Source organism: Apodemus sylvaticus, chromosome 4 (assembly GCF_947179515.1).
Source record: "Apodemus sylvaticus chromosome 4, mApoSyl1.1, whole genome shotgun sequence".
Taxonomy (NCBI): domain Eukaryota; kingdom Metazoa; phylum Chordata; class Mammalia; order Rodentia; family Muridae; genus Apodemus; species Apodemus sylvaticus.
The window spans coordinates 141,176,626-141,194,422 of NC_067475.1; the positions used below are offsets into that span (position 1 = coordinate 141,176,626).

The 17,797-nt window shown below is 45.7% G+C and overlaps 1 protein-coding gene across 3 annotated transcripts in view; it reads right to left on the reverse strand.

The window, feature by feature from the left end:
- The window catches only part of Tnik (TRAF2 and NCK interacting kinase), a 412,408-nt gene that overhangs the window by 101,895 nt on the left and 292,716 nt on the right, over positions 1 to 17,797 (reverse strand). For all 3 annotated transcript variants that reach the window (XM_052180712.1, XM_052180713.1, XM_052180711.1), the window contains exons 8-10: positions 12,069 to 12,123; positions 10,110 to 10,188; positions 2,688 to 2,863 (exon numbers count right to left, since the gene is read on the reverse strand). In XM_052180712.1, the coding sequence (XP_052036672.1) occupies positions 2,688 to 2,863; positions 10,110 to 10,188; positions 12,069 to 12,123 (310 nt within the window). The remainder of the gene's footprint in view (positions 1 to 2,687; positions 2,864 to 10,109; positions 10,189 to 12,068; positions 12,124 to 17,797) is intronic.

Genomic DNA, 17,797 nt, shown 5'->3' on the forward strand with positions numbered 1-17,797 from the left:
AGCTTGACTGTGTTTGTACTACAGGGTTAAGTTAGTAGATGTCAACATATCTTAAGGAAAAATATCAAATCAAAAATCAAAAGCTATTAAAACAGCAAAACTCTTCAATTCTATCAAAAGCTAGTGCTACAAAGATGCAATGGAAAGGGGGGTCGTGGGAGGCTGGAGGCTGGAGGCTGGAGAGGTGGCTCTGTGGTTAAGGGCACCTTGGAGAGTACCAGGATTGGTGCCTGCCTCGCAATGATCTATAACTCTAATTCCAGGGGAATCTCATGCCTTCTTTTAACCTCTGTAGTTACCATACACACAAGTGGTGCACATACATACATAAAGGCAGAACACTCATACATATAAATAAAATAAATCTTTTTAAAAAAGAATGTGTGTGTGGGGGGGGGCGGAGCTGAAGAGATGGCTCAGCAGTTAAGAGCATTGCTGCACTTGCAGAACACCCAGAAGACCTGGATTTGGTTCCCAGCAACTACATTGGTTAGCTCATAACCACTCGCAACTCCAGTACCAGGACATCTGCTGCCCTCTTCTGACCTCCAAGCACATCGCATGCAGATGCTGCTCACAAACTCAAGCAGGGATATAGACACATCCATGCACATAACAAAATAAATCAATAGGTATTTTTAAAACATGAGAGATGAAATTAAGTCATTTATTCAGCTGGAACAGATGGAAAGAGAGCTTGTCTAATCAAATACTCATCTTTGGGAACAGACATCAATAAGATCAGAACTGTGGTTATGATGGATTCAAGCCAAAATAGCAATCCTGTTTCCTTTCATTTAGACATAGCTTTTACATGCACTTATTACCAAAAACCCACACTATAGAAAGTGGAAATGTTAAAAGAGTCCTTGGTGATCATGGTGTGACAATTTCTATGTCACATTTCAATATTTATAGCTCCCAAATTTGAAAACAATGTAAAATACAAATTTTCCTAATTTTTATTTATTGGTCATGAGTCCTCAGAAAGTCCCCCTGAATAGTTCCAAAGAGATAGATCAATAAAGAATGGACTAAGAGTAGGTATTAGTGTTTAACTATGCATCAGATACATTATTAAGCATTTTACATATACTATCTTTTACATATTATCTTTAGTGTTTGCAATGATGCCAGGCAAGAAGTTACACCATTGTGGTTCCCTGCCCTAATTTAGGGATGAAAAAGCTGGGGTGGGTTTCACATGATTTGTAAGAGGTACAGTTAGAATATGAACCCAGAATCTGAGTCTTAAAGCAGTCAGAACATTTAACCTGTTCAGTATACCTATAGTATAACAACATTCCCTTTTAAAGAAGTGGGTATTTAATGCTTGTATATTTGGCATACTGTTCTCAAATCCTGTTTTGAATATTTCACTCTATGGCATGGTCCAAGAGTACAACGACTAAAAGCAGTTGAAAATCAGAGGTTTCCCAGCTCTTTGGGACCTCATGAATATCTTATCCCTCTCCCCAAACAACTGGAGGAGGAGGAGGCCTCATAACCTCCCATTTCTGACTCTCCTCTAACCTGACTCTTTGGGAGTCTTGGAACTGGCTAATAAAGAAGGACCCCTTTGCTGGAAGGGTCACTGAAGATGCCTCCTCTTTCCTTGATATTCTGATGATGTTACTTGTCCCTCCAGTCTATTTACCACCAAGCCTTAGCCCATACCAGTTGTTGCTGTGTTATTACAAAATCAAAGAAATAAAACACACTTCCTCTTGTGTTGTCTGCTACCTTCCACTGCCCTGGGGAGGTGAGGGGGCTGGAGGAGAGAGACAGGAAGAGGCACACACAGCGACTTTAGTCTCTGGTCAGCTCTGTTGCCCCTCACCACATTCTCCATGGCTGTCATTCTATCCTGAAACTGCCTCTCACTCCTATTGCCCCATGCTCCCCACCCAGTAAGTTCTCCTTCCTAATCCTCCTTTTCCCTCCCCGACTTCCCCTTCCTCCCCACCTTATGCTCAGCTGGCCATAAGCCCTGCACCAGACACCCAAGCTTTCGCTTAAGTCAAAAGTAGGATTGGAAGCTTCCATTGCAACAGCTTGGGTACAGCCCCAGTGTGTCACATCTGTGCTCCTGTGCTTTCCATGACACAGGGAAGACTGTACAGGAGGGGAACGTGTGCATCTATAAAATGAGGAAGTGCATCTGAGGACCTTCAGCCCAAACTCTGATGCCATGCTGCTAGGTTGGCAACCTGGTGCTCTTTTTGTATTGCTAACATTGTAAAGGATTCTTTTCTGACTTCTAAACAACAGAATCAAGTCTTGGAGCACAGAAACATCAATGCCGAAGACTGTCAATGCAGAGAAATGCCAACCAGATGATGTCTTTAGGTTGTCTGACATGTGTAGATGTCACTCTTTGGAACATGAATATTCATTTGAATTAAGAGAAGTCACTTGTCAGTTAAAGTGCTTCATAGTATCACTCATCATGGCTTTGTTTGGTGCCTAAAAGAAGAAATATGCCTCACAGGTCCTATTTTTCCAAGGAGATTTGCCTTTGGTGGTAATTTCTTTCCACTAATACCCAAGGCTCTGACCTAACAGGCAGATTTCACAGGAAAGAATAATGCAGCCTATGAAAAATCTCCAGTCACCTCCAAATACATCAAGAGCCCGCAGCAAACTGCCTTTTGTTTCTCTCTCTGAAATACAAATGTGCAACTAACCTTTTTCTCCTCGCTTCTTCTTTGTTCGATCAATGTGGTCCTTCAGCTGGATGCGGACCTGCCTCTCATTAGGCTGGTCTCGTATGAATGGGTGCTTCATCAGCTGCTCTGTGGCTGGCCGCTGGCTGTGATTCTTTACCAAGCAGCTCTCGATAAATGACTGGAATTTTTTTGACCTGCCAAACAAAAGAGAGGAATTCAGGGATAGAATGCTAACCTAAAAGAAAAGCAAATACATCTCTTGAAATGTGACCTTAGAGAGAGAGAGTGGGGGAAAAGGTCCATCTGATGGGCAGAGGGAATCAACACATCACAGATCATCTCTCCGTATACCAGTACAATGAAGTTCGAAGGTGTCATCACCACTGACATGGACACAAGATAACACACGGTAGTTATATACATGGAGACATTTTCATACAGGAGCACAACCTTACACAAATGGAACGAAGAGGGAAATGACCTGTGAAGGGAAGAGGACAGACAAGAACCCTAGAGTGAGGAAACTGAGGCTTTACAGACTCGGGAGAACAAAATTCTCAGTGGGAAGAGGATGATTCAGACGGGTACTGAGTCAGCATAATCAGGGAGTGGGAGCACTATATGCCAGGGAGCACTCAAGTGGGCAGCCTACATCGGGCAGAAAACACCAGCCAGAGTGTGGAAAGCTGAGGAAGGAGGGGTGAGGTGCTTCATGGGAATGAACAAGATTCTCTTATGATAAAGAGAACACAGATCAGAAATCTGTTTGTTTTGTTTTGTTTTGTTTTGCTTTGTTGAGACAGGGTTTCTCTGTTTAACAGCCCTGGTGTACTAGAACTCTCTTTGTAGACCAGGCTGGCCTTGAACACAGAGATCTGCTTGCCTCTGCCTCCTAAGTACTGGGATTAAAAGTGTGCACTGCCACACCTGACTGGGCCAAATCTTTAAACAACAACCTTACAGCTGCTTCTGAATTCTGTTTTCCAGTCAATGAGAGAAGGATGGTTGGGTCTTTTGGTCACCAACCTAAGGACTTGGAGATTTAACTGTGGCATTCTAGTTCATACACTTAACTAATCCCCACTCCTTCAAAGGCCCCATTTCTTTCTAGACAAACCCTATGCTAAAGTGGCCAGGAAGCTGGGAAGCCCTGGGGACAGATACCACAGCAGCAGCCAGGGCAGGCAAGGCCACAGTGCAGTCGCAGTTCCTGTGGACTTTGGCCTGGATTTATGGATGGAGCATGTGTGCTCTTGCTGAAAGTTCCAAGGCGTTATCAAGAGTTGAAGTAATTAACTTCCCAGCTTCCCAGTGTGTGCGTGTGCCATAGACAGTTCATAGACCGGGCTCAGTGTGAGCCAAGACCTCAGTGGAAGCCCAAATGAGCACCTTGCCTTCTCAGAAGGGAGCCACTTTTTGCTCTCTGCTGCCCTCTTGTGGCTACACTATGGATCCCCCTCCTCCACCTCCAAAGGAAGGGTTTCTCAAATTCTCTAACAGGAGCATTTCCCAGAAACACAAACTTTTTTTTTTTTTTTTTTTTTTTTAATTTCAGGCTCAAGAAGTATCTCCGTCGCATTGAATACCATAAACGACATATCTTCCAGCAACTGAGTTCAAGAGAGGGCTGGGAAGAAGGCTTAGCAGGTAAAGTCACTCATGTACAGATCCTACAACCTGGGTTCAATCCTGTACCCGTCAGAGCCTATTGAACTGTGAGCATCTGTTATCCTAGTCCCCTAGAGGGAGACTTAAGGGGAGGCTCCTGGGAGCTCAGGGCAGCTATCTTGGAGGAGATAGCAAGGCAGAAGCGTGGAGAGAGAACCTGCATCCACAAGATGGAAGGAGAGAGCCAACTCTTGAAAGCTGTCCTCTGACCTCTGTGTATGCACTGTAACATGTGCTTGCCTGCACACACACACACACACACACACACAGACACACACACACAGACATACACAGACACACACACACAGACATACACAGACACACACACAGACATACACAGACACACACACAGACATACACATACACATACACAGACATACACAGACACACACACAGACATACACAGACACACACAGACATACACATACACAGACACATACACAGACATACACACACACATACACACACACACAGAGACATACACAGACACACACACACACAGAAATACACACACACACAGACATACACAGACACATACACATACACAGACATACACAGACACACACACAGACATACACAGACACACACAGACACACATGGAGACACACACAGATACACAGACACAGACACATTCAGACACACACACACAGACACACACAGAGACACATACACAGACACACACTGACATACACACACATACACACACAGGCACTCACTCAGACACACACACAGACACAGACACACACACATACACACAGAGAGAAAGATACACACAGAGAGAATAAATATTTAATATATTATATGTATACATAAAATAATGCAAGAGAGAGAGAGATTGGCTGCAAGAATTAGTATGATTCTCTTTCTCAAATCAATCAAATAAAAAGAAAATAGTGGGAAAAAATGACTCATCTAAAGAATGAACTGGAAGCTCTATGACAGGAACCTCAAGCAAGAGTGGCAAATCTGGCAAACTCCACACAGCTGCTCTAGGTAGGAAAATCAGCATCAAAACCATGAAAACAAGACCAAGTTGAGACAGGGCTATGAAATATTCACAAGGAATGAAACGGGAGTCCTCTCTCACTGGCGGCCAGGAGGAAGTGTTTGGTTGTTTTTTTTTATTGTAAAGTGCTCCACTATTAATTAGAGGGTGATAAATAAAAGCAATCACATCCAATTTGAAAAATGAGATCCAGACCTCAATAGACTGTGCATTCATTTCTCAAACACTGACATCTAAAAACAAAACAACCAAAAAAAAAAAAATGTCCAGAAAACCTTCCAGCTCTACAGGCAGAAGCGTGCACAGCCCTGCTCCCCTAAAGGAACCAGCTACGAGCCCCCCTTTCCAAGCTCTGCTGGAGGGGAGGGGAGAACCTCTGTCCAAAGGACAGAGATAAGGTACAGGCTTGTAAGGGCAGTAATAAGTCTCTATCGTTTTCAGAGGCATCATTTGAAAAGAAAATGTTACTCATTTAAAACACATCTTCAAGCCTAGTGTGTGGACACATTCCCATAATCCTAGCAACTTGGAAGGTTGAGGCAGGAGGCTCACCATGAGTTGGGGGCTATAGGCTCTATAGTGAATTTGGGGACAACCTAGACTACATAGCAGGGGTCCCATCTCCACCAAAAATGACCAAAAACCAAAACTCCCATGTCTTTAAAGAAGTGTTCACTTGTTTTCTAAGTTGCTGTGACCAAGGAATCAATATGTTTAATTGCACATTTAATTACAAGTGAAAGTATTTCACGGAAGTTGAATACCTGTTTGCTCAGTATTTCAGTGGGTTAAAAGTAAATTTGTGTTACTGCTGGTAATTTAGCTTTGTCTCTTAGAACACAAAACGGTAACAACTTCCAGGAAGGCTGTCAACATAGTCGATGTTTGATGCTCACAGTCTGAGGGGTGACAGAGTCACCCTGGTTACACACTGAAGTTGGTTAATTTTGCCATTGTAATCAGGAGGGATGGATGCTTGGGTACACCTCATATCCATATAGAAAACTCTGGCCTAGAAAATCACAACTACCCCCTTTCTCTGCCTTGGGACTCATCGCTTGTATAGCTTGGAGCAAATGATTTCTCTACGCCCATTTCCCTGGCTACAAATAAAGATGTCCATAGGGCATACCTAGAAACACTGCCATATCAATTAAATAAGTTAATTCCTTAAAAATGCCTCTTGCGATTAGTGGGTGCCACTGAACACCGTTTGGTGGCAGGGTTTGAAAGATGACTTTATTGTTGTGGGAACATCATAGAACCTCTCTGCTCAAGCCAAGATGGCTTCCGAGGCTGCAGGTGGTCTTACAGCATCACTGTCACACATGGAATCCATAGCTAACCCAAACTCTATTATGTAGCAGGTGACAGCACAGCATTGTTTAAAAGGGCTGTTGTAGATGTATTTGGGGAAGCTGAACAGAAAAAGTTAATTTCAAAAGCTCATGCTCCAGTTTGGGTTTTGATTTTGGTGATGTGTACAGTCACAGTACAAACTAACCAATTCAATGTATCTCAAATATTTTGTGACATCTACTTTATATCATTATTTTCATTTAGAACACACACATATACAAACACACAAATGCACAAATGCACACACCTACAGCCCTACAGCTCTACCTTTGTTCTATCTCAAAACTAAGGTGCTTGACAGCAGGCATGGGGCTCTAAAAAACAGTCAGGGTTGGGGGTACGATGTGTACTGGCTAAATTTTTTTTGTCAGCTTGACACAATCTTCTATGGAAACCTCTCTGTCATTGAGAAAATGCCTCTATGAGACTGGCTTTCAGACAAGTCTGTGGGGGTATTTCCTTGATTAATTAGTGATTGATATGGAAGAACCCAGCTCACTGTGGGCACTGAGGACCCGTAGCAAGAGCTTTCAAAGGTAAGGCAATGGATGGCAGAGTAAGATTCTCTTCAACGAGCCCTGAAAACCATTGCATAATGCTGTGACATGAAGCCTCATTTGTAAGGGAAAACTCAGTATATAAGATTATGCCGGGATTATGGGATAGCTACTGAAGAAAACTGTAGGCATGGAGTGGAGACACTCTAGGAGAGGTTATGTGTGCTGTTGGCAGAGTAGGAGAAGCATGGCTGTCAGAGACCAGATGACAGTACCAGGAGCCTTAGATGCTTGACACGGAACCTCAGGATTTTGTGTTTCCCCTTCTAAGCTCAGACCTTGCACTCTCTCTCTCTCTCTCTCTCTCTCTCTCTCTCTCTCTCTCTCTCTCTCTCTCCCTGAAAGAATGTTTATTTTGTGCTATTGCATATTGGGAATATGTGAGCTGGGTTTTAATTTTGTAGGTCTTAGAGTTAAGAGATACCTTGAGTATCACGAAGGCTCTGGGCTTTTACGCAACTGGATATGGAACTGTTAAGACTCAGGAGGCGCATTGTAAAGGCACCTAGCATCATGAGATGATCATGTGCCTTTGAGGCCCAGAGGTGGAGCTTTATAGTTTGAAGTGACATCTTTTGAGGGTCAAGTTGACAAGCAGTGGACGCGTGATGGCTAATCTTCATGGTCAGTTTGACTGGGTTTACAATTACCTAAGAGGCACACCTGGGACTATGCTAGTGAGCCAATGACCAGGCTTAGGGTTCTACTTAGGAGGGAAGTCTGTCTCCCATGTGTACAGTACCGTGCAGGGCTTGGAGTTTCCGGATAAAAGGAAAAAGAATGGAAACAGCTGAACATCCGCATCCATCTCTCTCTCTGTTCTTGACTGTGCACACAGTATGACCCCGACTTAGTCCCTCTACCACAATGGGCTATAGCCCGTCTTTAATTTGAGCTAAAGGAAGTCATCCTCTCTGAACTTGATCTTGCCAGGTGTTTGTCACAGAAATGATAAAGTGGTCAATGGAGCCTAGGAGGTGGCACATGGCTGTGGATGGCCAGCTTGTTCCTCTGTGGAAAAGCTTAAAATACCTCCCCAGAGCAGTGACAGGAGCGGGGGTGGGGGATGACAGGAAGTGAGGCCCATGGTAGACAGTAACCCCCACCCCCAGAAGCTTGGCACATTACAAGCAGAAATCTGGCATGCAGCAAGCTTTGCAGAGTCACTGTTGTTTCCAGGGAAAGGAACTGAGTTGGCTCCTCTCTCAGGGAATCAGTCAGATCCAGGGAGGGAAGGAGAGAGAGATCTCAGAAGAGTGAGGAGGGGCCCTCCTGCGCTCTGCCACCACATGCTATATGGCGCCCAATGAAAGGCTGTTGCTGGGGAGAGAACATGCCTTTCTCTCACCGCAGTGACCCTCTTAGAGGAAGGAGGGCAGGGAAGGCTTTGCCTCCCGTTACCAATAGCAACTCACACTCCCCTTGCAGGTCTGGCAACTTAGAGACTGCCACTGCTTGTGGCTTTTCTGTTTCCTTCCCCTCTGTGTGCCTTTCCTCTGTTGAGCCAGGGTTGCCATGCCACTGCCAGCTGATTGGTACTAATTAAGCCTGCTCTATGTGGTAGGTGGCGTCTGTGGGAGGGAAACCGGAGGATGCCAGTCAAGGGCCTGAGCCTTAAGTCACAGGAAAAGGGACAAACAATTTGTTCCCTTTTAGTTGAATTACCCAGGGCTCGTGCCTATAAAATCACAGGAGGTCACAGGCTGGCAGGGACTGACTGCAGCGCTAGAGGAGATGGAAGAATGTGTCGGGAGGCCATGCTACTTCTGAAGCAGGGGAGGGGAGAAGCATCGGAATTTTGTTACAGAATAACAAGGCATAAAGACCCCAATGTAAGTATACACCAAAGTGACAGGCAACATTTGGCATAACCTGTGGACTCCACTTCCAAACCTTCCCTGGTCGCTCCCCATCCACACTCCAGTCTTACTCTCCTCTCTGGGGGGAGCATCAGCATGTGGTAGCTCTCTTTAGAACAAGTCAAGTTTTTTGTCAGGATAAGCTTATTAGGAACAAAGGTTATACTGCTGTCCCCAAATAGAAAGCCAGCATGTCCTGTCACTAAAAGAAAGGGACCAAAGGAAACACAAAGAAGCACAATTGCCCATGCCGGCAACATCACGCGGGCCATTAGCAGGTCGGTGTGGGAGCACAGGGAGCCACTGTCTTGAGGAATCAAATGGGCTGACTCTCATCATCACCTTTTCTGAAGAAATGTGCTGTGCAGCCAGGCGAGCACACCCCTGCAGTCATAAATCACATTTGCCTGCCCTTACTCAGGCTCCATTGTGGCTATTGGCTCCTCGCCTTGAGGATAGGGTTAACAAGCTACTGTACAGACAGCAGCCAGTGAAGCAGCAAGATCAAGATCAATGGTGGCAAGCAGAATGCCACCTGCCAAGCTGTGGCATGCATGTTTTTTTTTTTTTTTAAATATCTATCCAGAAAGACCTAGGGACCAGGGGTAATTCAAAAGAAGATCTCAGAGAGGCTGGGTGGATGGTGCGGTCACTGCCGTGCTTGTCGTGCAAGCCTGAGGACTGGGGGCAGAGTCCTGGCACGCATGTAGAAAGCCAGGTGTGCAAGCACGTTCCTGTAATCCTATGGAAATGGAGACAGGAGGATTGCTGGGGCTCAGGTATAATCAAACACCTTCTCAATCAAAGTAAGGTAGGAAAGGAACCGTGAAAGATAACGAAGACCAGCCCCAAGGCATCTACATACAAGCACATGCATGTGCACCTGCAGACACATGTTCACACACACACACAAAAATGGATGATGAGTGAAAAGAAAGACCACAGAAAGCTGCGCCCTCAGACCTGTAAAGGCACTGAGGGGCTAACTCACCATTTCTTAGACTTGAGGCGAGGCGCGGGGTTCCGTGGGATGAGGAAGAGGGCTCTCATGGGGTGCATGTCACAGAGGGCTGCAGGAGACCGAAAACAAAGACCAGATCCAGTCAGAGGCCACCCACACTACCATCCTGCCTACACACAAAGTGTGCACGTGTCCATAAGGCTCTTGGGAGCAAGAGGTCAGGATCTCAAAGCTTCCAACTGGCAGACAATCAAAGAGTCGATGTCTAATTAGATGGATCTCATAAAACAACACGCTTCAAACAGATATTAACATCCCCTGGGGTCACACCTTTAGTTCATAAGGAAAACAAGTCAAAGGGTCAACAACTAGCCACCTGTCATTCAAAATAAACTCCATCAGATGACAGCTATGATTGGCCTGGCTGAGGTAATTTTTTTTGAACAAAAGCCTCAGCCACAAAGTAAGTGGTATCTGAACATCCAAAGTCAATGTCTTCCCCACAGGAGGCTCACACGGGCACCGCTAACTATGCACATTTTTAGACTCTTCAGTCCTCTCCCAGAACACCGTTCTGTTTCCAAATGTCCCTGGTAGCTTTTCAGGGTGCAAGATGTGCTTTGTTTTTGAATCCTCTGGCCCCCCGGATGACCAGAGAAGAAAGGCATCTTATAGACATGATGTAATCTTTTATCATGGACACAACTCTATCTTCTTATTTCAACCAACGTATCTTATTGGTTTACTTTCCAACAGTAAGAATACAGGTTCCCCCCTCCCGCCCCTTTCTCTTCTGTACCAAGATTGAGAATATAAGCTCCCTCAATGCCAGAGGATTCTGTGGGTAGAGTTTATTTTTAGTCCTGTCTACCACTCGGGATGATAAGACAGTTTTAAGACTGTGGTATCCGAATTTTCTGACTCACAAGTGTCTTTGTGAACAAAGGAAACTTTGTCAACAAACACGCCCAGTCAATCATGCTGCAGATGGATTAAAGGAATTTAAATCCTCCGTCTGACAGCGGTGAAGGTGTACAGGAAGAGTCCTGAGTCTAAGAACCAACGGCCATGAGTGTGAAGGGTCTTTTTAGTCCTGGTCCTGTGATCAGGTGTGACGGTGTGAGAAACACAAGCAAGAACATGACTGGGGACAATTCCTGTGTAAAAGGGAGGTAGAAAAGTTGCCAGGAAAGGTACACCACCACTATGCAATCCTAGCCCTGGGTCAGGGAGGGAGGGTCTTGACTGTCCTATAATTGAAGGCTCAGTCAGGCTGGGTGTTGCTTGAATCATAGCTGCCTTCTGAGTGAATCTGTGTCTGTCAGGAAAGGGTGTGCCTTGCTGTCTTTACTGTGGTTGGCACTGGTGGGGAAAGGAAGGCTCAGTCAGGGGGGGTCTGGGAGATCCAGTCCAAGTTTCCCAGGCTACCACTGCAGGTGGTGGTCTTTGGTGTTACCCCAGAAAGTCCCAGGGAACTTGGGAAGCTGTCAAGGCTGCCAGCATCTGAGACAACTGCTGTACTGCTACACTGAGCCTGGCTCCAATAAGGACACAGATATTAGAGCTCCAAACGCTTGTATTTTCAGAAGAGGGGCATCTCCTGACTTCAGGGATTTGTGAAAGTTGCACCTGGGAATTCAGTTTTGGAGTTTTATACTCTGGAGCCGACCTTGTCGGGAGTTGCTCGAGGCTCTGTAGTGCTTCTGTGTGAGGCACAGCACCTCCATGAGCCACACAGTAAGTGGACAAGACAAAAAGCCTCTCCCAGTGTATGTACTTTTCTTTCCTAGCAAAACACAGAGCTGTACCCTGCTCTGCCATGAACAGATTCCTGGTTGATTTAAATTGCCTCTGCTTTCTAAATATGCCACATCAGATCCATGCCGGGCTCAGTGTAGCAGAAGTAGGCCAGTCTCAGCCCTGGCAAGGAGCCCGCAGGACCCGCAGAAGCAACCAAGAGCAGGTTTTCCCCCAGAGGAAGGAACTTACGGGGGGCACCTTCTGCCATCTCGATAGCGGTGATTCCCAAAGACCACAAGTCACTCTGCAAAGCAAGAAAAGCACAGATACACACATAAATTCAATAAACAGAGGACAATTTGGTTAAACCTGGTAATTACTTCAGAACAGCCTGTGGGGAAGTCAATGCATTGTCTTTACAAACCCTAGTTCTCCATCCAGCTGCGAAAGCCAGAGGAGTCGCCATGCTTCTCGTCACAGACATTTTCCCGGTGCCTGTCTGGCATATGGCATGTTTCCAATAAATGTATGAAAAGAAATATAAGGGTTTTTTTTTAAGTTACTTTATTATGAGATGTATATGTCAGTCAAACCATGTGAAATTTTGCTGTTTTTTTTCCCCAACTCCTCTAAAATAGTGGATTTCATGCTGCTGTCAGAACATCTGTCTAGCGTGGAGCCTCCTCCCGGCTCTCCTCCATTCCCCTCCTCCTCCCCTTCTATACCACAAATAGTCTCCCCCTTCCTATTTTTCTGTCTTATCTGCAGTCTTTTTCAATGCTTTTATTGAGATATGGTTGTTACACAGTTAAGGGCACATTTACGAAGTGCACTTTTGATGAACTAGGTCACTCCTGTGACCCTGCCGCCGCCATTATGGCGGCAAACATCACACCTCCAGAAGATGTCACTCTCCCCCCCTGAAGCTTCCCCCTTCTTTCCCATCCCTCGTTCTGCTGTCTAGGTGACTTACCCACCTGTTCTCTGTCACCGTAGATTGATTTCATCTTCCAAATTTTATAGGAAAGGAATGTAACAGTTGGTGCCTCTCACATCTGGGTCCTATCACTATCAGAGAGTTCCTGAAGACCCTCTCTCCTGTACCATATCTTGGCTCTTCGTGCCTTCTTGCCTTTAGTAGTATTTTACTTAGTGATGCCCTGGAGTTTGATCTCATGTGCTGACAGGCATTTGGAGTGTCTCCAGGTTGAGCTATTCTCTATGAAATGTCTGGGTCTTGGGTATAAACTTTTATGCCTTCTGAAGAAATACCAACAGGAAAAGCTGGCAGACTATTTAGGAGGTATTAGTCACACCTAATTGTGTTTAATGAACAACGGCATGTCCTTTACTGTGGCACAATGAGAATGGGTGTGCGTGGACATTTCCGCATGGGCAACCACATGTCCCCCAACTTGTTTATAAACCGCCAATGGAAAATAGCTCCTTAAGTTGTAACCTGCCTTGTTAGGTTTGGACTGACTTTCAGGTTCTAATCAGAGTTTTCCAGAAGGAATCTCCACATCCAATCACATGCATGGTTCCCCCACACTCTATCCAGTGTATCTGTAAGTACGGCATGCCTGGAGTCGCCAAGACAAAAACGAGACCAGTGAGACGAGATCAGAAGATTACACACTGCTTCCGCCTCTCAGTAGATAGGTTTTCTCAGTAGAAAACCTAATGTGGGCCTGGCTCGCTGACCTGCATTCTGGTATCATTAGCCACCACACTCCTGGCATCTTAGGAATTTCATGCACATTTTTCAGTCCTCCCTATAACCAGATTCACATTATAGATATCAAAGTGAGGCTTCCCCGCTATTCCCATCAAGCAAACGCCAAGGGCACAAGAAGGAGGAGGGACAAGAGGCATAATTGGAAAGGAGCCACAGTATAGATGTTGAGTCATTCGCTAGTAGTGAATTTCTCAGTAGCCTGTGGATGACAGCCAGGCCTCTTCAGTATTTGAGCAGAGTTCCTTACAATATACAAAAGGATATCCAGGGTGCCCAGTCTCTCCCACAGAGTGCAATCACTGTAGAACTCACAGCAATGGAGAGAGGAAGGCACTGCACGTAGATGCCAAGTCACAACAGTGCAGGGAGTCAACTCTTGTCCTCTCTCTGCCCTCTTTCTGGATTTCTCCCAAAGTTCCATAGCACACAATCACCGTGGCGTGTGTACCTCTAAGCACATGACTGTTTCTCGCGTCTCTTGGCCTGGCTTCAGTAAGCTCCAGGCTCACCTGTTACTGCTGGCTCAGGAGAGCAACCCGACAAAGATGGGAATGCTGCTCTCTAGGACCTGGCTTTACAGGTGGGCTTGGGAACATGATGAGAACATCAAGTCACTCCCTGTGTGGGAGTGGCTAGGCACCCAACAGGGAGAAAAGCCTGGAAGCTGAGGGTCACCGCCAAAGGTCCCTGAACTACTTGGTAATGATCCACTGTCCTCAGGACTTGATAGTTCTCTGGCAGTTCCCCTGTAGCCCAGGGACAGAGCATTTCTATAGCACAAAGGTAGAGTTAGGCTCTCAGCTGTGAGCTGACAGGGCAAGGTGGATGGAAATGGCCTTCAGGCCCAGTGAGCTTTGAGCTGGTGTGACAGTTCACACATTTGAAAGGAAATGATGGCCCCAAGCTGAGAGGGCTCCAGCCGGGTTTTAGACTGAGATAGAGTGCTCCATGTCGCTAACTTCACTTCTGTCTCTGAGCTTCTGTACACACTGCCCTACATGGAGGGAGAGGTGGCAAAGAGGGCAGATCCCCAGGCAGGTGCGAGTTGGCCTCTCCTGACTCCTGGATCCCACTGGCTTCCTTCTAATGTGCCAACCACTAGCTTTTCTTCATGCTAGCCCCTCACACAAGTGACTCCCCTCACCATGCTCTCTGTTGACAGCATTCTGTATTGTCATTACACCCTTTACCTCAACATATGTAAACAAGAGAGAGAGAGAGAGAGAGAGAGAGAGAGAGAGAGAAAGAGAGAGAAAGAGAAACAGAGAGAGAAGAAGAAGGAGGAGAAGGAGAAGGAGGAGGAGAAGGAGGAGAGGAGGAGGAGAAGGAGGGAGGAGGAGGAAAGGAGGAGAAGGAGGAGAGGAGGAGAAGGAGGAGAGGAGGAGAAGGAGGGAGGAGGAGAAGGAGGAAGAGAAGGAGGAGGAGAAGGAGGAGGAGAAGAAGGAGGAGAAGGAGAAGGAGAAGGAGGAGGAGGGGGGGAAGAGGAGGAGGAGGAGGAGGAGGAGAAGAAGAAGAAAGAAGAAGAAGAAGAAGAAGAAGAAGAAGAAGAAGAAGAAGAAGAAGAAGAAGAAGAAGAAGAAGAAGAAGAAGAAGAAGAAGAAAAAGAAGAGGAAGAAGAAGAAGAAGAAGAAGAAGAAGAAGAAGAAGAAGAAGAAGAAGAAGAAGAAGAAGAAGAAGAAGAAGAAGAAGAAGAAGAAGAAGAAGGAAGAAGAAAGAAGAAAAAAGAAGAAAAAGAAGACGATGACAGCGGGGACAAGGTAAAGCCTTGTGTCACAGATCTTCGTTTTGTTCACTGAACAGTGTGGACACATAGTAGGCCCTTCCTATAGACATGCTGAATAAACAAACAAGGAGAAGGCACATGAGATTAAAAAGCAAGCGTTGCAAGGGCTCTGCTGTCTCCACTGAGCTCCGTGTCCCAAATCCCAGAGGAGCTCAGCTCCATGTGTTAAATGCAGCTGGGTCTCCCGCTGCCTTGGCCGGTTCTCCTTCAATTATTATTACACTGCTAGCCCTTGAGTACACTCTTCTTCAGGTTAGCAACCCATAAATAACTGTTCCGGATTCTTCCTTTGTGCACAGGTAACTGAGGTGCTGAAAAAACAAAAGTGCTGGGATGTCCCAATCTTCCCATTTCTGTGCCACAAAGCCAGCCTGAGCTTCCTAGAGGAGATGTAGGTTGGTAGAGAGAACAGGCTTTCATAGCAGAGAGCCAGACTCAGTTCCAGGTTTCTAATTTAGTGACTTGCAGAATGCTGCCCAGCTTAGCTTTTTCAATGGCACAGGAGGTGCCGCTGGCGTGCATGTTTTCAGGAACGCTGCCTAGCACAAAATCTGGTGCACAGCGGGACTCAAGCATATGGATCCTCTCTGCTCTCACTGCTGGCTGAGGGTTCCTTGGCCTGCCAGTTTGGTTGCCATGGTTTCCTCCATGCAGTTGTGGCAGACACCACTTGTCGGTTAACCTGAAGGCACCTTTAACCCTCACTCTCACTGCTCCCGCCATTTCAGAGTACCCCGTCGCTGCTTCTCCTGCAGTGAGAAGCATCACTCACTTCCCCGTCACTCTCCGGCAGTGAGTTAGATTTGTGACCAGATCTACAGCCAATGAGACATACACAAACAGCCCTGGGAGCTTGTGCTTTGCCCAAAATAGGGAGCTAACACAGCTGCTGTCTTACAAACTCCTTTCAACTTCTTAATGCCTTGAATAAAAACATGGTGTCTGAAGTTACAACACCCATCTTGCAATTGAGGGCAACACACACCAACTACTGATGAACGATGCTGGGGAAGAAAGGTGGGAGGCAGGGCTTCTAAAGATACTCATGCGTCTCACATCGGCTCTGGGCTGCATGACTCTAGATTTCCAGTAATGGGGTAAGGGTGATTCCAGCCAAAGATACTTGAAAATGATCATAAGTATGTAAGTATATGTTTGTGTGAATGTATACACATGTGTATACATGCATGTGTGTCTATGTATGTTTGCATGATGCACACACATGTATATGTATGTGTGTACATGTGTATATGTATGTGTATACATGCATGTGTGTATGTGTATGTTTATGTGCATGTATACACAAGTATATGCATATGTACATATATGTGTATATATGCATGTATGTATTGTGTGTTTTATGTATGTATACATGTAATATGTAGGTATATGTGTACGTGTGTGTACATTCACAACAGTAGTAGAAGAAAAACACAACGAGATAAAGTTTAGCAATAGGGAATTACTAGAACTGCACCACAGGAAGCAGGAATGGTTAGTAAAAAGGAGATATCTTTTTTGGTTAGCTTTCCTTAAAAATAAAAACAAAAATCCATGCCAGTTAAAACCAAAGGCCCCATCATACACCATAATAACCTGTGCATCCTTGTCTAGTCACATGACCAGGCCAGTCAGATGACTCATGCTTCTTGCCGTCTCTGTTTCACACTATTATCGGGATCAGTTTGGACTAGAGTTGTACCATTTTCCAAAAGGAAATATTTATGTTCTTTAATTCTTGGTCACATAAAGCCAAAGCTGCTTGTAAGCTCTGCTTAACTGCCTGTGTTGGAAGATGTAGACGGCCCTGACAGGCCCTGTTTAACCTTAGATACATTACTGAGTCCCAGAGACACTTCAGAACTTAAAGGAGAAAGTGCTCCCATTGCCACTGGCAAGGTGTAGGTCTCAGAGGAGCAGGGAGGAGGGAGGAGCAGCAGGAGGGGGAGGCAGGCCTTAAGATTCCTCCTGGCCATGGTGTGACTCATCCTGGCTGGAGTTGGGCAATTCATTATTTCAGCAGTGCTGGGCTGCCTGGCCTGCAGCAAGATTAATAACCCATCCCTGTGCACATTACAGAGACAAATTCTAAGGCCTCTCAAAAGGCAGGCACAAGGTACAGCTTCCGGCTGGGGCCTGGGGACATTTGGCACATAGTAACTTGCACAAAACAAAAGGCATTCTTTCTGAACTGGGCTGCCCTTCAGAGTGGAAGAGAAGCATCACTAGGCTAAAACTAGGCCTGCCACTCTGGGTGAGGAACTAGCCAGGATACTTGGGCCATCCGTGTCTGTTTACCAGTCTGACATCTGACCACACTCTGCTAGGAGGGTCCCACAGTGAGAGACTACCGTGCTTCCTAGCCATGAAAATCAGTCTTCCATTTGGACATGCATATGCGGTTTGTCTTTTCTTTTTGAGATATTTCAATAAAAACAATTACATACATGGGTGTGG